A 27,129-nucleotide genomic window follows, 5' to 3' on the forward strand; every position below is an offset into this window, starting at 1 on the left:
TGTTTTACAGATTCATCATTGTTCTTTATCATTGCATCGTATTACATCGTGTGTATGTACCATTATTTGTTTATCCATTCGTTGCCTACATATCTTCAGTTTGTCATACTGTGGGGGCTTGCATGTTGCTGCGATGCTGGAAGCTATGACACCGGTACTCAGATACCAGCAGGGTCACCCATGGCAGACAGGTTTCAGCTGAGCTTCCAGACTAAGGCAGACTAGGAAGAAGGAACTGGTAGTCTACTTCTGAAAAGTATTAGCCAGTGAAAACCTTATGAATAGCAGTGGAACATTGTCTGATATAGTGCCAGAAGATGAGCTCCCCAGATTGGAAGGCACTCAAAAGATGACTGAGGAAGAGCTGCCTCCTCGAAGTAGAATCAACTTTAATGAAGTGGATGGAGTCAAGCTTTTGAGACCGCAGATCTTTCATGAAGCAAGATGGGTAAGCATTCTGTTGATGGTTTCCTCCTGGAGACTGGTTTTCAGAAACATACACCCTTCCAGAGCAATCTGACACTTCTCCAGGAAGCTTTCATTCTGTATACCTGAATTCTACTTTGAGTACTCAAGATTTATGCTTAAATGACTGTGACTTGATAAGAGAAAAGTGCTGCATTTTTCCATCTGTGACCTGAAAATGTAATGGATGTACATATATTAAGTGTATTCTTACAAATATCCAGGTCATGTTTACCAGCTGGAATTCCTTGACTTTATTTGTGGGTATTTTGTGATACTTAATCAAGACATTAACATGAGCGGAAGGTTGTTGATTTAAGACAAGTTTGAGATCCACTAAAATTAATTGTTGTACGTTTGTCCTTCTGGTGGCTGTGGAAACTTCGTATTTTTCTTTGGACATCATTAGTTATCTTAGCTCTTGAAGTACAACTTTAATGCTATATGAATTTTGCCATTTTGCTAACGCTGATATGCTCTGTGCATCCACCGTTCCACTGGAATTATTTATTCCATTCACATTAATTTTTGTTATCGTTGTTACAAATCTAACTGATGGAGGAACTCCTGGATATTCAGGTCCACAGTCTACTTTCAGGTTATATATTCTGTTTCTATAATTTGTCTGTAGAGTCTGCCATCTTCTCCTGCAGCCCAATGCAGTCACCCTGCACCAAAAAAGACAGTCTTTCAACAAATGCTGCTGGGAAAATTGAGAGTCCACCTGTAAGAAAATGAAACAGGACTCATACCTCACACCGTATACAAAAACTAACTCAAAATGGATCAAAGACCTAAATATAAAACCTTAAACAGTAAAGATCATGGAAGTAAAAATAGGGGCAATGCTAGGGGCCCTAATACATGGCATAAATACAGTATAAACTATGTTGTTGTTGTTGTTAGGTGCTGTCGAGTCAGTTCCAACTCATAGCGACCCTATGCACAACAGAACGAAACACTGCCCGGTCCTGTGCCATCCTTATAATCGTTGTTATGCTTGAGCTCATTGTTGCAGCCTGTATGTCAATCCACCTCATTGAGGGTCTTCCTCTTTTCCGGTGACCCTGTACTCTGCCAAGCATAATGTCCTTCTCCAGGGACTGATACAAACTATAGCTAACAGTAACACAAACACCAGAAGAAAACTAGATAACTGAGACCTCCTAAAAATTAAATACGTATGCTCATCAAAAGATTTCATCAAAAGAGTAAAAAGAAAGAATCTACAAACTGGGGGAAAAAAATTGGCTATGACATATGTGAGAAGGGTCTAATCTCTAAAATCTATAAAACACATCAACATCTCAAAAACAAAAAGACAAATAATCCAATTAAAAAACGGGCCAAGGATATGAACCAACACTTCGCCAAAGAAGAATAGGTGGCAAACAGACGCAGGAGGAAATGCTTGTATCATTAGCCATTAGAGAAAAGCAAATCAAAACTACAATAAGATACCATCTGTAATGGATTGAATTGTGTCTCCCAATAGGTGGTCAACTTTCCTAGGCCATGATTCCCAGTATTGTGTGATTGTCCATGGTTTTATCATCTGATGTGATTTTCCTATATGTTGTAAATCCTACCTCTATGATGTTAACGAGGAAGAGCTCATTCTACAAGTTTAGGTTGTATCTTGAGTCAATCTCTTTTGAGATACGAAAGAGGTAAGTCAGCAGAGAGACAGGGGGACCTCATGCCACAAAGAAAATAGTGCCAGGAGCAGAGCAAGTTGTTTGGACCTGGGGTCCCTGCACTGAGAAACTCCTAGACAAGGGAAAGATTGATGACAAGGACCTTCCCCCAGGGCTGACAGAAAGAGAAAACATTCTCCTAGAGCTGGCACCCTGAATTTGGACTTCTAGCCTCCTAGACTGTAAGAGAATAAATTTCTCCTTGTTAAAGCCATCCTTTGTGGTACCTCTATTATAGCAGCACTAGATAACTAAGACACTATCTTACCCTGACGTTACTGGCACTAATAAAAAAATAATAGAAAATAACAAATGTTAAAGAAGTTGCAGGGAGATTGGAACTCTTAAGCATTGATGAATGTAACTTGGTACTGTTACCGAACCCAGGAAGGTGGGTCCTTGTCCAGTGCACTCAGACTTGCCAATTGTCCGGACACCGGTCTTTGAGAAAGAGAACGTAACTTTATTGCAACGTGCAGGGCAAAGAGCTCGGAGAAAGCTACTCAGATCCAGCTCCCCAAGCTATGGGTTCCAGACCAAAATACCAAACCTGTTGTCATCAAGTGGATTTTGACTCACAGGAACCCTATGTGACAGGGTAGAACTGCCCCATAGTTTCCAAGGAGCACCTGGTGGATTTGAACTGCTGACCTTTTGGTTACCTCTTAAGGCAGAGCTTATATGTGATTTGGGCAGCAACATGGTAGCCACACAGGTGTACTGGGGAGGGAAAACTCCAGAAGTCAGCCAGGAAATAGGAGGTGGCTGGTTCTTGTCACATTTCTCATTTTTGAATAGGGTCTGAATGATGATTTTCCTCCTGATTCATTCCACCTGTTGCTGCGTCATCTGTTGAGGTCAATTAATGGTCTCATCTGGCCCTCTGCACATGTGAGGTGGGCCATATCTGACTTGGCTACTTTAAGGACTGATGGAAATGTAATGACATTCATAGGGTCAGTTTACAGTGCAACCACTTTAGAAAATGATATGGTGCATCCTTAAAAACATAGAAATAGAAATGCCATATTATCCAGCAATTCCACTACTAGGAATAAATCCTAGAGAAATAAGGCCCATCACATGAATAGACATATGAACACTCATGTTCACTGCAGCATTATTCATAATAGCAAAAATATGAAAAAACTTAAGAGCCCATCAACATCTGAATTTTTTTTTAGGTGCCGTCAAGTCGGTTCTGACTCATAGCCACTATATGTACCACAGAAAGAAACACTTGGGGATCTCTTTAAAGTGTGGAAAGCAAAGATGTCACCTTAAAGACTAACGTGCGCCTGACCCAAGCCATGGTATTTTCAATCACATCATATAAATAGATTAGGATAGACCTTGAAATGTTCTTTTTGACGATGAATGCAATGCCATTCCTCTTCAAGCTGTTATTCCTGGCATACTCGACCATACGGTTGTCTGATTCAAAATAGCCAATACCAGTCCATTTCAGTTCACTGATGCCTAGGACGTAATGCTAAGCGGAATGAGTTAAGCAAGTAAGGACAAATATTGTATAATTCCTCTTTTATGAGAAGACAAGAGTAGATAAATATAGAGAAACCAATGGTCATTGGTAGTTACCAGGGAGAAGAGGAAGGGACGGGAAAGTGTGCATTAGAATGTAGAGACTTGTTACTTTTAGTGACGGAAAAAATGGCATCAAGGGTTGAGGTAGTGAATAGTACCACCATAGAAAAGACAAGTGTATGAGCACAAACAGAAGGGTACAGGCACAATTAAAGAGGCTGCTGATAAATTGTGATCAATGCAACTAATGTCAATGAACAATTTGTGTGGAAATTGTAAAAAAAATTCATTGAAGGATGTATGATTTCTCAACAACAGTAATAACTAAGAAATACATGTATAGTTACATAGATAGACGTGTATGCATTTATATGTACAGGAAAGCATATATGAATATATGGAAGTGCATGTATGGGTGTAACTGTAGACATGTATATATGTGTTTATGTGTGCTGAATATAGTTTCAAATATAAAATAAAGCACATAGGGGACACAGTTACAGATACTTACTAGACAAAACCAAACACCTCATGGGATTGATTTACTGGGTTTGAAGGCTTAGGACTACAGTCTTGAGGGGCAGTCAGTTGGTACAATATAGTCCATTAAGACAAATGTTCTACATCCTAGTAGCATCTGAGGTCTTAAAAGCTTGAGAGCTGACATTTAAAACAACTATTAGTCTCTACTCATCCGGAGAAAAAGGGAAAAAAAGACTCAAAGAAGAAACTAGTGTGAAAAACTGATAGTCTACACAAACAATGACCTCAACTATCTTGAGAACAGGAAAATTAGATGGTATCTGGCCACCACTACCAACCATTCCAACCAGGGATTCAATAAATGGCCTCGGATAGAAAGGGAGAAAAATTTAGAACAAAACTCAAATTCCTAAAAAAAAAAAAAAAAAGGCCAGACTTACTGGATCAGTAGAGACTGGATGAGCCCCTGAGATTATCACCCTGGGATGCCCTTTAAACTTGGAACTTAAACCACTCCCAGAGATCACCTTAAAGCCAGGTTACAGATCAGCCCATAAAATAAATAATATCACCCGTGAGTACCGTGCCTCTCTAAATAATCACCTGGATGAAACCAAGTGGTAAACATTTTCCCTACGCCACACATGAGAAGGAAAGGGGACACATGGAAGCTAGATTAAGGGAAACAGAGCAACTGCAATGGAAATAATGAGAATGTTAATATATTGTGAAAACTGTAACCAATGCCACTGAATAACATGCATACAAATTGTTAAATGAGAAACTAATTTGCTGTGTAAACGTTCACCAAAAACACAATAAAATAAAATAAAATAAAATAATATAAAATAAAAAGAAGTCAGGACTGGGGTTAGAAATTTGGGAAGATAGTTCAGAGGCAAGCAACACTTAGCATGAAATTTTTTCATGCAGAAATTCAAGAACTACAAAACTCAAACTTTAGGGCCTCTAATCTTTTAGCTGAGGTTCAGTGGCACATTTTTTTCAGGACAAAGGGTAAAGACTTGTCAAAAACATAAATTTCAGCCTTGAGCATTATTCTTCCAATCTTTTACTAAGGGTCTATTGTTACCATTACAAGGATCATGCCTGGTCACTTGGGTGCTCATGAATGGTAGGCCAGCTTTGTAATAGGTTGCCTAGCCCACACTTGAATAATGTGATCATGCCATATTTGTTCCTACTTACTTGGTAACCCAGAGAGAACAATGAGATATCCTCTTTGAATAGCTGTTTATACTCTTTCTGAATAGTACATTTTTTAATAAATTTATGTATGTTTTATCACAAGGAAAGTTTAATATATTTCATTATAGCTTTATGTCTTCTGTAATAAATTTTCTTTTGTAATTTCTACATTTATTTAGTTCTAAGCCTGGTTCACATGAAATAGAAATCTTTTGCATTTTTATTAATTTATTCATAAACCAGTGTTCTTTTTAGCTCTGAAATATTCAATCCATTTTATAATCTTTTAATTTTCACATATTTTCTTTGCTATATAAAAATAATGATTATTGTTTAGGAAACAATTGGGGTAAAAAATAATTATCATGCACACTGAGCAGTATAAGAATTTAGAACTTCTGGTCTCAAAACATTTGATTAATTAGTAATATTAAAGTTTCTTGAATTGTCTCTCTATGATTTAACCCAAATTTCACCTTCCAGTTCTAACTAAATCTAAAATCTTACTACTAACTAAATTTAAAAGTAGATGGGCAAATCCAGATTTTAAAAGCCTCAGATTCTCAAAGTTACCTAGGTAATTATTTTCATTTTGTTTATTCCTCCAGATGTATACATAAAAAAAAAAATGAATATAGGTGCATATGCAGATAATAGGACATATGTCTTTAAGAATCACTGCCTAAGAGAAGGACATCCAACATTTTGTTTTAGTGAAAAATGTGCCCAGTATGTGAGATTTTGGCCATCTCTAAAGTCTTCAATAATAAACAAGGAAGACACTACACTACAAGACTTGATTCACTCCTCCTCAATATTTTCAGGGTTCTTACAGCAAGTGTTTCCCATGAAGAACTGACCAGGTCAGAACAGGGTCCTTGAGGAGAGATTTCACAGTGGATCTTGAAAACATGAGTTAAACTGAAAAGATTTGGGAAAAGTTTAATTAAAGAGGTTAATATCCAAGAATAGTCAAGAAGAACTTGAATTTCCTAGTCTGTGCATGAAAGAACTCTTCCTGAGACTTAAAACTTTACCAAACAGTCTCCTCATTGCCACCTTCATCTCCTTATTTCTAAATGTGTAGATGATAGGATTCATAAAAGAAGTGATAAGGGCATCAAAGATGGCTAAATATTTATCTATAGGCAAGGTAGGGAATGGCCACACATAGACAATAATGCAAGGACCAAAGAAAAAGACCACCACTGTGATGTGAGCTGAGAGAGTGGAGAGAGCCTTGTATGAACCACCTGAAGAATGTTTACGAACAGTGGCCAGTACGAAGATGTAGGACACAATCAAGATGAAGAAAGTGCCCATGGAGATGAAACCACTGCTGGCAGTGACCAAAAATTCTAGTCTATATGCATCTGTACAAGCAAGTTTGATGAACCGATGAAAATCACAATAAAAGCTGTCCATTTTGTTGGAGCCACAAATGGGTAAGTTTACAACAAAAGCCAGTTGGGCCACAGAGTGAGTGAGGCCGATGGTCCAAGCAACAGCCAAAAGGAAAATGCACATTCTCAGGCTCATAACGGTCAGGTAGTGGAGGGGCTTACAGATGGCAACGTATCGATCGTAGGCCATCACTGTGAGAAGCACCATCTCTGTACCCCCAACTGTGTGAATGAAGAACATCTGGGTAATGCAACCTTTCAAGGAGATAACCTTACATTTTCGGAAAAGGTCATAAATCATTTTTGGGGTTGCAATACTGGAAACACCTGTATCAGTGAAGGAGAGATTTGCCAGTAAAAAGTACATGGGGGAATGTAAGTGATGATCTGAGATGATTGTGAGCACAATGAGAAGGTTCCCTAGCATACCTGCTACATAAAATATCGTGAAAAACAGAAAAAGAAAAATCTGCATCTTCCAAGAACTGGTAAGTCCCAGCAACAAAAACTCAGACACCACTGGACGATTTCCTCCATCCATCAACTTCATGTGCCCGGCTGAACCTGGAGTTACCTGAAGAGCGTGAGGAAGAAAAATATAATTTTTGAGTTGAAAGGGTAGGTCCTGACTACAAAGTGACACAATTGTCAAAAGTTGAGGATCACCTTGCCGTTTTACACAGTTGCTTAGAGTTCACATAGTAGAAGATCCACAGAGCCAGCGCCAGACCTTTCTGCATGCCTAGATCTGTGGTACTATCTCATTATGTAACCTCACGTTTAGTTTAGGCTTGAGAATATAATAAAAAAGGGAAAGTGGAGAAAAAAGCACCTAAAAATTTAAGGAGAGGCTATCAAGAAGTATAGCAATTTATGCTGCCTGATTTCTACGCTGAAAAATGTCACCGAATGGAAACATGGGCAAAAAGGCACAGAGAAGTCTGGAGAGGTACTTGAATTTATTCTTTTTAATGACTGCCTAACATTCACAGTGTGAATAGGTCATTATTTATTAATTCCTGTACTAATAGACATTTTTCTTATTTCTTTTTTTTTCTTCTACAGATAATGCTATAAATAAATATTCTTACACCTATATCTTCACATATTAATGATTTTCTTTTAATGGCATGACTTTCCAGAAGTGAAATTGCTAGATCAACATGTATATGTACTGTGCTTTAGATGAAGGTTTACAGAGCAAATTAGTTTGTCATTAAACAATTAGTATACATATTTTTTTTGTGTGGCATTTGTTGCCACAACCACGATGTGTCAACGCTCTCCCCTTCTCAGCTTTGGGTTTCCTATCTCCATTTGTCCTGCTTTCCTGTCCCCTCCTGCCTTCTCATCCTTGCCCTTGGGCTGTTGTGCCCATTTAATCTGGTGTATCTGGTTGAGCTACTTGTATTATTGTTTTATGGGCCTATCTAACCTTTGGCTGAAGGGTGAAGCTCAGGAATGACTTCAGTACTGAGTTAAAACAGTGTTTGGGGAAATACTTTCAGGGTTTCTCCAGTCTCTCTCAGACCAGTAAGTCTGGTCTTTTTGTGTGAGTGAATTTTCTTCTATATTTTCTTCCAGCTCTGTCCAGGACCTTTTATTATGATCCTTGTCAGAGCAGTCAGTGGTGGCAGCTGGGCACCATCTAGTTGTGCTGGACTCAGTCTGCTGGAGACTGTGGTAGGGTGGTCCATTAGTCCTTTGGTCTAATCTTTCCCTGTGTCTTTGATTTTCTTCATTCTCTCTTGCTCTCGATAGGGTGGGACCAGTGAAGTATCTTAGATGTCCACTCAGAAGCTTTTAAGACCCCAGGCACTACACACCAAAGTAGGATGTAGAACATTTTCTTTATAAAATATGTTATGCCAATTGAGCTAGGTGTCCCCTGAGACCATGATCCAGCCCTCAGCCCAGTATATCTGTCATCTGGGGAGTCTGGATGTGTCTATGAAGCTTCTATGACCTTGCCTTGGTCAAGTTGTGCTGACTTCCCCAGTATTGTGCACTGCCTTACCCTTCACCAAAGTTACCAATAATGTTAGTTCAACACATATATATATTTTTTAGTAGAATTGCCTGATTGTTTTCCAAATGACAGTAACATATATTTCCACAAGAATAAGTGTTTTCCTGGGTGGCACAAACAGTTAAGCACTCAACTATAGTGGAAAGGTTCAAACCCACCCAGAAGTACATCGGGAAACGTGCCTGACCATCTGCTTCTGTAAGATTACCCTATGGAGCAGTTCTACCCTGCACGCATGGGGCCACTATGAGTCGGAATCCACTCAACAGCAACTAACAACCACTACATAGTGAGTATAAAGTGATATCTTATTGTTACTCTGATTTTCATTTCCCTGACAACCAATACGTTTGAACATCTTTACATGTGTTTGTTTACAATTTGGAGTTGCTCTTCTGTGAATTGCCTGTTCATGTTGTTTCCTATTTCCTTCTCTGCTGTCTTTTTCTGGTCAATCTATAAGAGCTTTATTTATATTATAGATATTAATCTATAGATATAGAGATTAAAACTTCATCATAAGTTACATGTATTGTTTCCTATTCAATTGCCTCTTAACCTGTTTAGGGTCCATTTTGCTATACCCAAGCTTTCAACTGTGACATAATTAAACACAGCTATTATTTCTTTTATAGCTACTGAGTTTTAATCTTAGTTCAGATCTCTCCTGCCTCAGGAATGTACATGTACACTCTCAGATTTTCTTTCAATATTTTATTTTTTCATTTAGGTCTGTGAGCCATTGTTTTTGTATATGTTATAAAAGAGAAGTCCAATTTTAATTTCTTCCTGGTAAATAGAATCATGACATCACCACATATTAACTGACCCATTCTTTCCCTATTGAACTTAACCACTACCTTTGTCATATGTTAAATTCTCAAACATTTTGTGTTCTGCATATGGATTCTCTATTCTGTTTCCATTGATCTATTTGTCCATTTCTGTGCAAATGTTATAGTGATTTGATAACAGTGACTTTTCTTACTGTATCTGGCAAGGCAAATTCCTCTTTCACTTTTCATTTTCATACTTTCTTAAATATTCTTGAACAGGTATTGCTCCATATAAACATTATGATCATTTTACTCAATTCCCCCCAAAAAATTCCATTAGGATTCTGATTTGAATTGCTTGAAAATTATATATTAACTATGGAAGAAAAAGCATGGTTATGACTTAAGTCTTCCCATCCAATAATATAGTGCATCCATATGTTTGTTCAAACCTTTTGCTTGTCCTTCAATAAAATTTTATCATTTCTTTTTCATGTATTCTATGCTTTCTTTGTTAAAATTATTGTCATGTAGTTCATAGCATTTTTCTTGGCATTATAAATAGAATACCTTTTCATATTACCATTTTTAGATTCTTCTTGCTAGAATGTAGAAAAGTTTTTGTTTTATGTGTATTTGTTTGTTTTCTTTTGTATATAGCCACCTTACTGCATTCTGTTATTGGGCCTAATCCTTTTTTTTAACTGAAGTTGCTTGTGTTTTCTAGGTTTACAATCATGACATCAGCACAGAGATAATTTGGTTTATTTTTTTAATTTTTGCTGGTTTGATTAAGATACTATTCATTTCACCACACACACAAACATGATTATTAATTTGGAGGTCCTATTATACTTTTCTATTCTTTTCAGGGCTACCTACTCTTAATTTAAAATAAGATGCCAAGTATTTGCCTTAGGAATATGTTCTATTTCCCATCTACTTTTCTAAACATTACTGAAATCCTACAATATACGACATCAGACCTCACTCCATCTAGTCTGAACATGGCTAACAGATTGCTCTTCCTAAGAAGCGTCTTGATTATATAACTAGCCTGACCAAACATGTTCAGGGATTCCCATTGCCTCTGAAAGTGCAAAGTTCTTGTCTAGAATGTACTTCTATAACTTGTCTCCATACTATCTTTCCAGTTGTATCTCCCTCCATGCCCTTACCGTCAAGAAATATTCATTCCCCTTTAATATCTGCTCTACTGTCCACCAGTGACCCCCTCCTGAACTCCTTGCTTTCCTGAAACTGGTCCAGTGAAGATCACCAAATACCTCAGTGTAGCTACATCTTCATTCTGATGGTTTCTGCATCATTTCAAACTCTTCACCATTTCTTACCTCTTAAGAAATAATGTGGATAGTAAGATGTGAAAAGACTTTGTCATCTTTCCCTATTAGCAATTTCTCTTCTATGAGCTGAACCTAAAGAGATACTTCTTCAGATAAGAATTCTGACTAGACTCATTAACCTAGGGAAGGAAATAAATCATTGTAACTTAGAAGTCAAACGGCAGATCATGCCCTAAATTCAGAACGCACAACTTAACTTTAAATATATCCAAATGTATAAATTCTACAACCTGTTTTGGACATTCTCCTCAGCATAATTTACTTAGGATAACTATTTAGGACCATTTACTTCTGATGAATCTTCAGTGGAATTGGATATTGATCTTCTACACGTGTGAAGAGATGCCAAAAGAGCCATTAACTAAATCCCCTTAATCTTATGGTATCCAGAGTAAATAACGTTTTATTATTATTAATGGTGTTTATTTTCTCATCCTTTTTTAACATGTTAGTAGTTCTCCCCTGATCCTCTTCACTATCTACACATCATTTCCTAATGTGCCAACTAATCTTGATTATAAATTTTTAATAAGAACCTGTCTAAATTAAATATTTTACAGTTATTTCCTGAATCTTTCAGGTCATCCTTCTATTAATTCTGATATCTTATTTGCTTTAAGAAAGAAGCATATTATAATATAGTTGTCCTATATCATATTACTACTACTACTATGCCACTACGCTAGTGGCTAAGTGCTACGGCTGCTAACCAGAGGGTCAGCAGTTCGAATCTGCCAGGCGCTCCTTGGAAACTCTTCTACTCTGCCCTATAGGGTCACTATAGGGTCGCTATGAGTCAGAATTGACTCTACAGTGATGGTATTTTTGGGGGGTTTATATTATATAAAGTTATAAAGTTGACTGAAATAAAGTTATCATAAGTTAGAATGATTAATCCTGATGATATTGCTCGCAGTCATATGGATTACATACTCATCTGAATTGATAATTTTCTTATTCTCTCACATAATTGTAACTAAGACTGTTTCTTCAAGTTCTGTCTTACCATAAATGTTGCTCTTTATTTTTATCTTTTTTTGTTAATAATCTCTTCTAGGATAGAAACACTGAAATTAATACCATTACGTAGCTTTTCAATTAGCTTTTTTCCTCTAAAAACCTTTCACAAGCTTTCCTATAGTGGCACAAAAGCCAGCAAAGTATGTAGTAAAGATAATATGATCCATATTATACATATTTAAAAACAAAACCTCAAAGAGGTTAAATGAATTCACTAATTGTGCACAGCTAAGTATCAAATGCAAGCCTAATTCTTGCAATTGTTTAGAAAGATACAAATAAATAGAAAAGAGTACCTGAAGAAAATGTCAAAAATGTTAACAGTTTCTGCTTTTTTATAGGCTGTGGGAGTTTTTTCTTCTTCTTCTTTCTACCTTTAATTTATAAATTTTCTATTGTGTACATGTATTACTCTTTAAAGAAAAAAAAATTAATTTTAAAAAACAAGGTAAGTCCAGATTCTTGGTTTTCTTCACTACTTTGTCACTGACAATCTAAAGTCAAAGATAATTTTCCGAGCCATGAGGAAGTAGCGTTTAATTTACCAGATACTCAATAGAATTTCATAGAAAGCAAAGTGGGTCTTCCATGTTCAACCACCTCATCTCCACATCCGTCTATCACCTCCAGTCATACCACCATCTACTGTGGCTCAGGTACCTACTACCTTCATACTGTCCTCTGGCTGTTCAGAGACTTCCACTATTCATTCTCACCAACATCTAGTCTTCTCTAAGTTCCTAGCCTCCAGAATTATCCTTCCAGACTTCTTCAATTAAACCGTTTAAATGCTGAGCCAGCACTACATACATAACATATTGGGAGGAAAGCATATTATTGAATAAATATCTGACAAATATAACCCTCATGGTATTTTTATATTAATTATATATGTACTTGACTGTGCTTATCCTCCTGACTATTCTTGGCTGCTGCAATTCTCCCATCCTTAGCTTGTCTTCCTTGCACACCAGAAATAGAAGCATCAATAACTTGGAACACATGAAACGTTGCCTCTACCTGATCTTAGCTCTCTATGGCGAAGTTTTCATATGAGAAGTGACGTTTACTGCATCCCACTGTGTGTTCCTGTGTCACTGCAGCAAGAACAACACAGAGGAATCTTCTCTGAGCCTGAGAAACGACTCATGCTCAATGATGAAAATGTCATTAATCTCGTAGATTCACAGATTGATAATTAAAAAAAAAAAAAGACAGTGGGAACCAGAAATCCCCCTTACTTGAGTTAGACCAAAGAATCTATCCTCTTCAGATGGTAGAGCAATTCTCTTCAAGTGTTCTGAGAATAAAAGCTTTAACTGTATGAGACCTATAATTCCTAAAAGAGAAAAATAAGAATTAGTTTGAATGATGCTGAGAAACAAATGGCGAAACTGGGAGTTTAAAAAACACATAAACTGAAAATGTCACTTAGGAATTTATCTACCATGAAAAGCTAAGAGAAGATGTGAAAAAGAAAATGCTGTATGTGAGAAAGGATACAAATAGGCCATTTCCTCCTCCTGGAACACACTGCTCCCCAGATTTTCTGGTACTTATATTACAAGTATGTTGAATAAGAATTAAATTGTAGTTGATGAGGGGAAATAATTACTAAGCATTAGTTGAAGAGAGGCCCAAGGACAAGTTGAGTTAATATTTAGTCAGTTACAAATGTTTTACATACCTATTAAGTATGAAATAGGAGCATTTTTCTAGGTTCAGGGGAATGCAATTTCACATTCTGACTGAGAGTGTAACAATTCCCAAACAGAGAGCTTTATGTTGTTTTTCACAAGTAAAAAAGATCTTAATTAGCAACCTTGATTATCAGTGACCAAATGATGGTGCTGAGTCTCGGGAATAGTCAACCCTTCCTTGATTGGTTTTTCTTGGGATTTATACCTCAGAGTCCACACTGATTTTCACCCAGGGAATAAAAGGGACAAGAGAACAGATGAAAGAAAAGTAGCTTCTGAGCACTAGATTTAATGGTGTCTTAGATGGATGTAAGGTCCCTGAGTGGCACAGTTTGCACTTGACAATTAACCTAAGCGTTGGCAGTTCAAACTCACCCAGCACCTTTGTAGAAGAAAGTTTTGGTGATCTGCTTCTATAAAAATTACAGATGAGAAAATCCTATGGAGTAATACTATTTTATAACAGATGGGGTCGCCATGAGTCAGAATGAACTCCAAAACAACAGGTTTGTTTTTTTTAATTTACATAAATGTACAGAAATATTTTTGTTTTAAAATGAGTCAATAGAAGTAGCTGACTGAAAAACCTGACATTTCAGAATTCTTGAAAAGCAGAACTAAAAAAAAAAAAAAAATACATATATATATATATATATATATATATATAGTAACTACCCTACTGCTAACTAGATATTTTGTGGCAAAAATAACCTCCTCACTGAGAAAAAGAAGGGAACAAGAAATGAGAAACTACAGAATATGAAGCTGTTGTTGCTGTTAGGTGCCATTGAATCATTACTGACTCGTAGTGACAGAAGGAAACAGTGCCAGATCCTGGGCCATCCTCACAATCTTTATGCTTGAGCCCATTGTTGCAACCACTGTGTCAATCCATCTCATTGAGGGTCCCCCCTCTTTTTCGCTGGCCCTCTACTCTCCTTCTCCAGGGACTGGTCCCTCCTGATAACATGTCCAAAGTATGTGAGACGAAGTCTAACCATCCTCACTTCCAGTGAGCATTCTGGTTGTATTTCTTCCAAGACAGACTTGTTCATTCTTCTGGCAGTCTACGGTATATTCAATATTCTTTGTCAACACCATAATTCAAAGGCATCAATTCTTCTTCAGTCTTCCTTATTTATTGTCCAGCTTTCACATGCAAATGAGACAATTGAAAACACCATGGCTTGGGCCAGGCACACCTTAGTCCTTAAAGTGACAGCTTTGCTTTGTAACACTTTAAAGAGATCTTTTGCAGCAGATTTGTCCAATGCAATGAGTCATTTGATTTCTTGACTGCTACTTCCTTGGGTGTTGATTGTGGATTCAAGTAAAATGAAATCCTTGACAATTTCAGTCTCTTCTCCATTTATTGTGATGTTGCTTATTGGTCCAGTTTGAGGGTTTTTGTTTTCTTTATGTGAAGGGGCAACCCATACTGAAGGCTGCGGTCGTTGATCTTCATCAGTAAGTGCTTCAAGTCCTCTTCACTTTCAGCAAGCAAGATTGTGTCATCTGCATTTTGCAGGTTGTTAATGAGTCTTTTTTTTTTTAATGAGTCTTCCTCCAATCCTGATGTCACATTCTTCTCCACATAGTCCAGCTTCTCTGATTATTTGCTCAGCATACAGATCGAATAAGTATTGTGAAAGGATACAGTCCAGACATACACCTTTCCTAACTTTAAACCACGAAGTGTTCCCTTATTCAGTTCAAATGACTGCCTTTTGGTCTAAGGCTTTTTAGACGCTTTTCGGTCCCCAAAGATCAGAAACTCAAGACCTTACACTACCGGAATGTTTCATCAGAGAGCTCTGTCAAATTATAAAATGTTAATTATTGGAGCATAAGAGGAATTGTTATAACAGAATGTCTTAAAATAGATATCTCTTTCCCATAAAAACCTTCACCGATCACATTTAATAAAAGTGTTTCTTATGATTTTCTTTCACAGGCTCATGTTATTTTCCTGTGTTTATATTACCATCATTCTTCTGGATTATTGTCTCATATTAACTCTTAAAAAGGATTATTAGAAATAGAGTGTTGTTACACAATGATAAAAGGTTCAATTCACCAGAAACGTTTCTAAATTTATATGCAACTAATGTAATGGTTTCAAAATATATGAAGCAAAAATTGATAAAATACAGAGATTTTCTTCCAGTATAATAGAATAAGTTGGTATATTTATTACACCACTGTTACAGATTGAATTATGTCCCCCAAAATGCATGTCAACTTGGCTAGGCCGTGATTCCCAGTATTATGTGATTGTCCTCCATTTTGTGATCAGATGTGATTATCCTGTGTGTTGTAAATCCTAACCTCTATGATGTTAATGAGGCAAGATTAGAGGTAGTTATGTTAATGAAGCAGGACACAATCTACAAGGTTAGGTTGTCTCTTGAGTTAATCACTTTTGAGATATAAAAGACAGAAGTGAGCAAAGAGGAAAGAAATCTCATTACCAACAAGCAAGCAAGAAGCGCCAGGAGCAGATTGCATTCTTTGCGCTCAGGGTCCCTGCACTAGAAAGTTCCTAGACCAAGAGAACACTGGTGACAAGGACTTTTCCCCAGAGCTGACAAAGATAGAAAGCCCTCCCCTGGAGCTGGCACCCTGAATTTGGACTTCTAGCCTCCTAGACTGCAAAAAAATTCATTTCTCTTTGTCAAAGCCATGTACTTGTGGTATCTCTGTTATAGCAGCACTAGATAACTAAAACAACCACTTATGTAGGTCAAACAGAAAAAAGAAAAATAGCTATGCTATAGAAGATTTGAACAACACAATGATCATGTTCTAATTAAAATAAATGGAACACTGAACCCAACAATTAGAGAATATACTTTTTTTCTCAAACACACAGCAATACAGAAACTGACCAAGAACAGAGCACATAGTAAGTCCTAACGTATTTCTTAGAATCAGTATAAGGTAGACCTCAATTTCTGATCACAATATATGGACCTGGATTTCTGACCACAGTACTAACAAGTTAAAATCTTATAAAAGAGATAAATTTTTAAAATTCCTGTATATTTGTAAATTTTAAGTCTTCTAAATAATTCCTATTTCAATAAATAATTTGTGAAAATTTTTAAAATACTTAGAACTGAGCTTCTGGGTTATGAAAACCTACAAGTACTTCAATAGAAATACATATATGAGAAAAGAAGAAAACAAAAAAAAATCTATGTTTCAAATTTAAGGAGGTAGAAAAAGAACAAAATAAATTCAAAGAAAGCAGAATAGATAAGAGCAGAAATCAAAGATGCAGAAAAAATATAAAATAGAGAAGACCAACAAAACCAGATATTGGTCCTTTGAAAAAACTAATTAACCAGACAATTCTCTGGTTAAACTGATCAAGCAAAACAAAATTATACAGCCACATGAGAGACAGAGGAAGAGTGAGGAAAAAAAAGGGGGGGGGGGACTATATCTACATGATATAGCAGCTGTTTTAAAAAAGACAAAGAAAATGCTTTTTAAAAAAAACTTCATTTCAACGCATTTTAATACTAAGGTGAAATTCCTAGAGATATTCCTAAAAATATACGGCTTATCAAAATTTACTCAAGAAAAAAAAAAGTAGAAATTCTGGCAAAACCTATAGCATTAAAGAAACTGAATGAACAATTAGAAATATTTCCACCAGGAGAAAACCAGGCTCAGGTAGTTTTACTAAACAGTTCCAGGAAACATTCAAGAAACAGATAATTCTAATCTTATGTAAACTCTTTCCAGTAACAAAATATGTATATATTGTATATATTTTCTATGAGGCCAGTGTAAATTTGATTCCAAGATTAGCCAAAGATAGTACGGGAAAGGAAAAATATAGGACAATCTCAATCATGAAAATGTATAAAAATCCCAACTAAAATATTACCAAACTTTACGCAGTAGTGTGTTTTATGTGTGTATTCACATGTATACAACAGGTTTTGAGTTTATTCTAGTTTAAGATTGATTTAAAATTTGAAGATGTATTAATGTAAGTAAATTTATGTTATGGATTGAATTATGTCCCCCTAAAGATTTTTTTTTTTTAAAGATTTTTTTAAAGATATGCCGAGGTCAAAATTCCCTGGTATCCATGAACATGACTGGCTTGAAAATAGAGTCTTTGAAGATGTTAGCAGTCAACATGAGGTCATACTAGAGTATAATGGGTACTAATTCAATCTGATTCATGTCTTATAAAATAGGAAAAGAGACACACAGAAACAGACAAAGGGAGTACAGTATAAAGCCATGTGAAAATGCATCTACAGGCCAAGGGACAACTGTGGCTACCAGAAACTGGAAAAAAAGGAGAAAAGATCTTTCCTTAGCGGGGAAGCATGGACCCTCAGAGGGAAGATGGCCTAGTTACATGTTGATTTGGACTTCCAACCTCCAGAATTGTGAGGTATAACCACCCACTTTGGGATATATTGTTATGGCAGTCCTTAGGAAACTGATTAAAGAAAGAAATATGATCATCCCATAAATGTAAACCAAAATCATTTGATAAAATCCAGCACCCGTTCATGATTTAAAGGAAAAATAAAATATCTAGTGCTGCTATAACAGAAATGCCACAAGTGGATGGCTTTAATAAACAAGTTTATTCTCTCACAGACTAGTAGGCTAGAAGTCCAAATTCAGGGCACCAGCTCCAGAGGAAGGCTTTCTCTCTCTGTCAGCTCTGGGGGAAGATCCTTGTCATCAATCTTCCCTTGATGGAAGTGAAGGAGCTTCTCAGCATAGTGACCTCAGGTCCAAAGAACTCACTCTGCTCCTGGCACTACTATCTTGGTGGCATGAGGTCCTCCTGTCTCTCTGCTCGCTTCGCTCTTTTATATCTCAAAAGAGATGGACTGTAAATACAACCTAATCCTGTAGATTTAGTCCTGCCTCATTAACATAACTGTCTCTAATCCTACTTCATTAACATGTTGGAGGTAGGATTTACAACACATAGGAAAATCACGTCAGATGACAAAATGGTGGACAATCACACAATACTGGGAATCATGACCTAGGCAAGCTGACACACATTTTGAGGGGACACAATTCAATCCATGACATAAGGTATACAAGGGAATTTCCTTAGCCCAAAAAAGGTATCTACCAAAAATCTACAGCAACATCATCCTTAATAATGAAAAAAAATTATGAATAATGAGGGAAATAAAATGTCTGCCTTGAGCCTTATGCTTTTTTAAGATCTATATGGGACCAGTTTCATAACACCAGCTTGAAACATTAGATAAAAAATTTAGGGGCAGTGAATTTATGTTAATGGAGGAGGAACAACTCGGAAAGGGACGGTGAGAATGGTTACACAACTCAAAGAATGTAATCAATGTCACTAAATGGTACATGTAGAAACTGTTGGATTAGTGCATGTTTTGCTGTGTATATTCTCAACAACAACAAAAAATAAAATTAAGTTTTAAAAAATGAGGGAAATGCAAATTAGAACTACAATGAGATACCATTTTATATTCAGTAAAAAAAAAAAAAAATATTCAGTAGCTTGGCAAAATTAATAAACCTTATACTGGAAAGCTTTGGCAAGAATGCAGAAATCACTAGAAATATAAATCAATGCAAATACAACCACGCTGGAAAATAATCTAATAGTATTATGTAAAGTGGAAAGTTGTCATTCCCTGTGTCCCAGCAATGTTAGTCCTGGGAATATCACCTGGGAAAAACTCTAGTACGTGAACATCAGGAGACACATACAAGAATGTATACTGACATGTTAGGGGGAAAATCTGCAAAATAGCCATCTTGAGAGAATTAATAAATTGTGGTATATTCTCACAATGGAATATTAAACAGAAGTACAATGAATAAAGTACATGTACAACAATCTGAACAAATGTTAGAAATGCAACGTTGAGGAAAAGAAGCAAATACCAAAAGTGATCATACAGAATGAAACTATGTATATAAACTTTACAAATAAACAAAATTATAGAACATATTATTTATGGATTTCTATTGAATAATAAAACTCATTTTCAAAAATGCAAAAAAAAAAAGGCATAAACACAAAATCCAAGATAGTGGTTACTTCTGGGTGGAAAGCAAAGTAAAGGAATAGCAGATGGGAGAATACCGTCAATGATGGACCAGCTCAGCAGTGTTTGTTACGCTTTTTAGTTCAAATATATGTTACATATTTTGAAGTATCAAATATTTCATAACAAAAAGGAAAGGTTTTTAAATTAGATCAGTGAGATAACATTTTACTTTCACATTTGCAAATATTAAAATAAGTTATATACCCATTACTTAAAAGGTGGAGTCAACTAATGCTCTAATTCACTGTTGGGGCTTGCCTCGGGCTGGGTACTCTAGAGGCTCAAAACCAGTGAAGCATGTACATATATAAATATATACAGAGGGACATTATTTCAAGGAAATGGCTCACAGTTTTAAAGGCTGACAAGTCCTAAATTCTTCGGTCAGGCATCAGGCTTGAGGCTTCTGACTCACGTGGTTGCAGGGGCTGATGAACCCAAAATTGGCAGGTCAGGCTGCGGGCTCACAGGGTTGAGGGAGCTGGTGAATCCCAAAATCTGCAGGTCAGATGGCAGGCTGCTGGCTCATATCCCAAGAACTGGAGGTCAGAGGATGTCAAGTAAGATGTAGGATGGAGAGAAGGTGAGCTTAACCAGAATATCCATACATATTGAATGCAGGCTACATTCCCAAGGAAACTCCCCTTTCAAATGATTGGCTGCTCACATCGGATCACAGAATGGAAGATGATTACATAATATCTGCAAACCACTGAGAAATATGATCTAGCCAAGTTGACACATACCCTAAACCATCACAGTCCATCCCTTGTCATCTTGGCACCTGCACATATCTCCTTAAACCATACATAATCTCTACATAAGGACGATTAAAAAACCATACTGGTGCCTAACATCATACAACTAACATGCATGCAACCAAAAGCACACTAGCTCCGTTTACACTTATGTTTTATAATAAGTAATAGAATAAGGGAAGGAAGAAAACTAAGATATTTGCTATATGTATATATATATGTATTTACACACACACACAAAACAAAACAAGGAAGAAATACTAAAAGCAATTACATTCCTCTTTTCTGCAACTGATCACATGGTCATAGCTGTTGTTTAGAACTACCTTCTCCCACCAACCATGTTCCCTTTGTCCTTAGCAAACACCTCAGCTGGTTGTGGTTCTTTGCCTGGTGGAATGACCCAGACCTTCACTGCTGAAGGGTTTGGGCCATTAGTAGTCATGTCGAAATTGAGGTCTGTAGTTTTCTACTGACTTTAATCACAGGGCTAGTCTAAGAGATGTCCTAAGGGATCTCCTGTATTCCAGGCATGCTCTCCCTTATCTCCATTATGTAATATCAAACAAAATTCTCCTTGGTAATCAAGATCAATTACACCAGTCTATACAGTAACCCTATTCTTTGCCTGTTGATCCAGAGGCATGAGGAGTCCAAAGTGGCCAGTTGGCGTTCTTAACTTCCAGTTCAATGGAATCAGTGTTGTCACTCCTGGTAGGAGCATTCCTCACTTTGGACCTGAGACTTCTAGACCCTCAAAGCATACGGTTGCAAGGACAGGAAGCAAAAATTTTGAAAGCAGTTGACTATGGGTAATAGCGAGTGGTACCACTTCCATTTCCACCCCTTGATTCCTGGACCTATGAATCCTGGCTGTGGGAGAAACAGCACTATAGTTTGGATGTGAGCTTAGGGCACATACAGCCTCCAGGAGAACATTGCCCCAACCATGCAAAATGTTGCCACCTAGTTAGCACTGTAATTATGTCTTTGTGAGGCCATTCCACCATTCTAACAAGCCAGCTGCTTCAGGTTGATGGGGAACATGATAAGACTAGCGAATTCCATGAACACAGGGCCATTTCCACACTTCATTTGCTGTGAAGTGAGTCCCTTGATCTGAGGTGATGCTGTGTGGGATACCCTGGTGGTAGGTAAGGTATTCGGTAAGTCTATGGATGGTAGTTATGGAATATGCATTGTATAAGTGGAAGGCAAATCCATATCCAGAGTGCGTGTCTATTCTAGTAAGAACAAAATGCTGCCCTTTCCATGATGGATGTGGTCTAATGTAATCAACCTGCAACCAGGTTTCTGACTCATCACCTCGAGGAATGGTGACTTCGGGAACACAATGTTAGTCTCTGCTGTTGGCAGGTTGGGCACTCAGCAGTGGCTATAGCCAAGTCAGCCTTGGTGAGTGGGAGTCCATATTGCTGAACCCATGCATTATCTCCAGCCCTGCCACCATGGTAACTTTGTTCATGAACCCACTGGGCAATGACAGCAGTGGCTAAGGAAAGAGAATGATTGGTTTCCACAGAAATAGTCACTCTATCCACTTAATTGTTAAAATCCTTTTCTGCTGAGGTAGCCCTTTGGTGACCATTCAAATAGGACACAAATTTCTTCACTTCTTTGGCCCATTCAGAGAGGTCTATCCACATACCTCTTCCCCATACATGCTTGTCACCTATTTTCCAATCATGTTCCAAGTCCTGACCATCTAGCCAAACCATTGGCCACAGCCCATGAATCAGTATACATTTGCACATCTGGCCATTTCTCCTTCGAAGCGAACTGAACAACCAGGTGCACTGCTGGAAATTCTCCCTACTTGGAGGATTTCTCTTTACCACTGTCCTTCAGAAAGGTCCCAGAAATGAGCTATAGTGCCGCCACTGTCCACTTCCGAGTGTGCCTACATATCGCACAGAATCATCTATAAACCAGACACAAGTTTTCTCTTCCTCAGCCAGCTGATCATAAGGAACTCCCCATGAATTCATAGTTACTGTCTGGGAGAAGGAAGGTAATGTGACAGAAGTGGGGACCATGGGCATTTGGGCTACTTCCTCATGTAACTTACTTGTGCATTCGGGTCCTGCTTAAACCTGATCTTGTACATACCACTTCCATTTAATGATGGAGTGCTGCTGTGTGTATCCGACTTCATGACCCTGTGAGTCAAGCAACACCCACTTCATGATGGGCAGCTCAGGCAGCATAGTTACTTGGTAGCCCATGGTTAAATGTTAAGTCTCTACTAAGACAGAATAACATGCAAAAAGCTGTTTTTCAAAAAGAGAGTAGTTATCTGCAGAGGATGGCAGAACTTTGCTCCAAAATCCTAATAATCTGTGCCATGATTCACCAATAGAGTCCTGCCAAAGACTTCAAACAGCATCTCTCTTTGCCACTGACACTTCACGAACCTCTGGATCAGCTGGATCATCTGGCCCAAGAGACAGAGCACCTTGCACAGCAGCCTAAACCTGTTGCAGAGCCTTCTCTTGTTTGGGACCACACTCAAAACTAGCAGATTTTCAAGTCACTTGATAAATAGTCCAGAGTAGCACACTCAGATGAAGGATATGTTGCCTCCAAAATCCAAAGAAGTCCACCAGGCATTGTGCCTCCTTTTTAGTTGTAGGAGGAGCCAGATGTAACAACTTATCCATCACTCTAGAAGAAATATCTCAACATGTCCCACACCACAGGACCTGTAGAAATTTCACTTAGGTGGAAGGTGCCTGAATTTTTGTCAGATTAATTTCCCACCCTCTAGCATGCAAATTTTTAACCAATAAGCCTAGAGTCGTTGACACTTCTTCCTTACTTGGTCCAATCAGTATAATGTCATTAATGTAATAGGTCAGTGTGCCGTCTTGTGGAAGGGAAATGTGATCAAGATCCCTGCTGACTATATTATGACATAGGGCTGGAGAGTTTTTATATCTCTGAAGTAGGTAGGACACTGAAGGTGTATTGCTGGCCTTGCCAGCTGAGAGCAAACTACTTATTGTGTTCCTTCAAAACCAGAATGGAGAAAAAGGCATTGGCCAGATCAGTAGCTGCATACCCAATACCAGGATACATATCAATTTGCTGAAGCAATGAAATCACATCTGGAACAGCAGTTGCAGTTGGAGTCACCGCCTGATTAAGTTTACCATAGTCCACCTTCATTCTCTAAGATCCATCTGTTTCTTGCACAGGCCAAATAAGTGGCTTGAATGGGGATGTAGTAGGACTCACCACTCCTGCATCCTTCAGGCCCTTGACAGTGACAATAATCTCTACAATCCCTGCAGGAATGCAGTATTTGTTTACTATTTTCCTAGGTGGGGCAGATCTAAGGCTTCCACTTGGCTTTTCCTACCTTAATAGCCCTCACTCCACGTGTCAGAGATCCAGTGTGGGGATTCTGCCAGTTGCTAAGTATGTCTATTCCAATTCCGTATTCCGGAACTGAGTAAATCACTACAGGATTCGTTCAAGTACCTACCAGACCCACTGTGAGATGGACCTGCAACTCCATTAATAAGCTGATCTCTATATGCCCCTACTCTGGTTGGCCACAGTGACATTTTGGATCTCTTGGAATAAGTGTCAATTCAGAGCCAGTGTCCAGTAATCCCCAAAAAGTCTGATTATTTCCTTTTCCCCAGTGAGCAGTCCCTCTCATAAAACGCTGTAGATCACTTTGGGGAAAGCTGGTAGAAAGATTAATAGTATAAAATTTTGGCAGTGTACTGAGGTCCTTCCTCGAGGGGACTTGGCCTCCCTTTCATTCAAGGGGTTGTGTGTTTGTAAATGCACTCATATTTGGGAACTGATGAGGGCTTTACTCTCTATTCTGGCAATTTGAGTTAGATTGCCATTCGCTTGACCTAGAATTCTCCCACTTGTACAGAGGAGGTAAATATTTAGTAGATTTCCCATCTACTTCACTTCTAGGGACACCTTGACTAAGTAGCCAACGTCATAAGTCCATATGAGTCAGAGTATTCTGATTACTGCTTTGATTCTGATATTCATTACAGTAACCACACCTACCGTGTCTTTCTCAAGTGCCATTGATTCTCCCCTCCCCCACCATAGGGTTCAATAAGTCTCATTGTACTTAGGTGTCTTAATCAGTCAGGGTAGTTCCCATTGTCAAATCTGACTCACACAAAATAGCAATCACGGCAGGGAGCTGGGCTCCCTTCACAAATGTGTTCCTTACAGTTGTGGTAAAATGTGTGTCCTCTGGGCACACCATGGGTGTGTCTGTGTCTCCAAACTGATAAATGCACTCTAACATGCCAATTTCCTTAAATTTTTGGACACCTTCTTATACAGTATACCAAGGCAGATCTGGCATTTCAACCTGATTTAAGGTAGACTACCACTTTTTTTTTTTTTTTTTACCACTTAATCCATGCTTCAGTGAGCCAACAAAATAAACTATTAGATCCTTTTCTAACCTCTTAAGGTGAAACACTGAATGGAGAATCTGTGCTTAATGGGCCCATATCAATAATTTCAGACTGATCCAACTTTATGTTCCTTGCATCATTATCCCACACCCTCAATAGCCATTCCCACATATATTCCGCCAGGTTTCTGATTGTATATATTAGAAAAATCAAGCCATTCTTTTGAAGTGTAGTGTATCTCCTCCTGAGTCACACTTAAGATTTTACCTCTTGAAGCTCGCTGGGACTTAAGTCTAGTTATAAGTCTAGAAGCAAAATTGGGTGGCGGGGATGAGTTCTTGGGACATTCAGCATTGCCTTCTAAGGCATCTGCCTCGGTGATGCTCCAGGCAACTCTCAGGTGCCACACCAGGCAATGACTCAGACAAAGACTCTTCAGGCACAGATGGGTTAATCTCTTCAGTTGGGGATGGAAGGGATAATGATTTTACTGAGGAGGGTGGTTTAGCATACAAAACCAAAAAACCAAACCCAGTGCCGTCAAGTTGACTCCAACTTATAGTGACCCTATAGGACAGAGTAGAACTGCCCCATAGAGTTTCCAAGGAGCACCTAGCAGTTTCAAACTGCCGACCCTTTTGTTAGCAGCCATAGCACTTAATCACTAAGCCACCAGGGTTTCCTTAGCATGCAAAGATGAAGTAATCTCTTCAGATGGGAGTAAGAGGGCTGGTTCTGTTTGCAGGAGTGATTCAATCAAATTAAGGGGCTCAGTGTCCCCAGCTCCCAGATTTTCTGCCCATATATGTCCCCTGTCTACAGTTTCAGGATCCCATTTCTTCCCAATCAATGCACTCACTTTAACTTCAGACAACATTTGAGGCTGGGAATTCAACTGGAGATATAACTCAGGCACTCTTATGTTACAACTCTGGGTTTGGTTTTCGGCAATATCAGCTCTGTTACTACAAGAAACAAAGCTTTCTTTCAGGGCAAAAATGGCAAATTTCAGATCTTGTATGCAGCACTTGAGCTGTGACTCTGGAACTTTGAGCTCCTCCTTTTCTTTCCCTATTTTATCTACTGAAAGTAACACCAACCAATCAGCTTCTTTATATTTCTCATTCAGAGAAATTGTAGAGAACTATCACATATGCAATCACCCAGAGCCTTGTCTCTCTCAAATATTTGATCCATTGATAATGATATTTTGCTTATTCCAATTGCCACTTCATGCCATGGATTAACAGTGTCCTCTTTACTACTGAAAGCAAAGTCATCAGTGCCTATAAGACTAGCCAAATTTGAAAACCAATTCAGAAGATTGATCCTTACTATTTTGTTCCTCTAGAACCACTCTCAGTACCAAATGTTTAGTCTGGGTCGTCCAGCAGAGTGAAACCAGTGAAGCATATATATATATAAATAGAGAGAGAGAGATTAATTTCGAGGATAGGGCCCACAGAATTGCCAAGGCTGGCAAGTCTCAAATCCATGAGACAGGCATCAGACTGGAGGCTTCTCCAGATTCACATGGTTGCAGGGGCTGATAAACCCGAAAACTACAGGTCAGATGGCAGGCTACTGGCTCACGGAGCTGCAAGAGCTGGTGAATCAAAAAATATGCAGGTCAGCCAGCAAGCTGCTGACTCATGTTCCAAGAACTGGAGGTCAGAGGACGACCAATCAGATGATTGATCAAGAGAGGGCAAGCTTAACCAGAACATCCATATATATCAGATGCAGGCCACACCCCCAAAGAAACTCCCCTTTCAACTGATTGGCTGCTCACATCAGATCACAAAATGGAAAATGATAACATAATATCCACAAAACCACTGAGAATCATGGCCTAGCCAAGATGACACATAACCTTAAGGATCACAGAGTTGGAATTTTAAGTTGGCTCAACCATTCTAAGGGCAGTTTTGCAATATTTAATCAAGCTTGAAAAATGCATTTCACCTAGCAATTTCATTTCTATTAAGTTTTCATGAGAAAGTAATCAAAGCTGTTTGTCTAAAAGGAGATATAGCAAGAGTTTTCATACCAGGAATGTTTATAATTAAAACTCGGAAATAAATGTCCAGCAATGAAGTATTGCTTAAATTAATACGGTTACATCTATAATATAGATTACCATACAGCCACAAAGAACTACACACTG

General features: G+C 38.0%; 1 protein-coding gene and 1 pseudogene across 1 annotated transcript; both read right to left on the reverse strand.

Annotated features, from left to right (window-relative positions):
• Window positions 1-807: 807 nt before the first annotated feature.
• LOC126083571 (ubiquitin-conjugating enzyme E2 variant 2-like) lies at window positions 808-3,011 on the reverse strand (annotated as a pseudogene).
• A 3,360-nt stretch (window positions 3,012-6,371) lies between these two features.
• LOC126083572 (olfactory receptor 4F3/4F16/4F29-like) lies at window positions 6,372-7,343 on the reverse strand. The gene has a single exon (XM_049897459.1). The coding sequence runs from the start codon at window positions 7,341-7,343 to the stop codon at window positions 6,372-6,374; it is 972 nt and encodes a 323-aa protein (XP_049753416.1).
• Between the last annotated feature and the right edge of the window lie 19,786 nt (window positions 7,344-27,129).

This window comes from Elephas maximus, chromosome 10, assembly GCF_024166365.1.
Source record: "Elephas maximus indicus isolate mEleMax1 chromosome 10, mEleMax1 primary haplotype, whole genome shotgun sequence".
Classification (NCBI taxonomy): domain Eukaryota; kingdom Metazoa; phylum Chordata; class Mammalia; order Proboscidea; family Elephantidae; genus Elephas; species Elephas maximus.

Bases quoted from the DNA above. Each gene is read 5' to 3' on its own strand.
- LOC126083572 (XM_049897459.1), bottom strand. From the start codon at position 7,343: ATGGATGGAGGAAATCGTCCAGTGGTGTCTGAGTTTTTGTTGCTGGGA.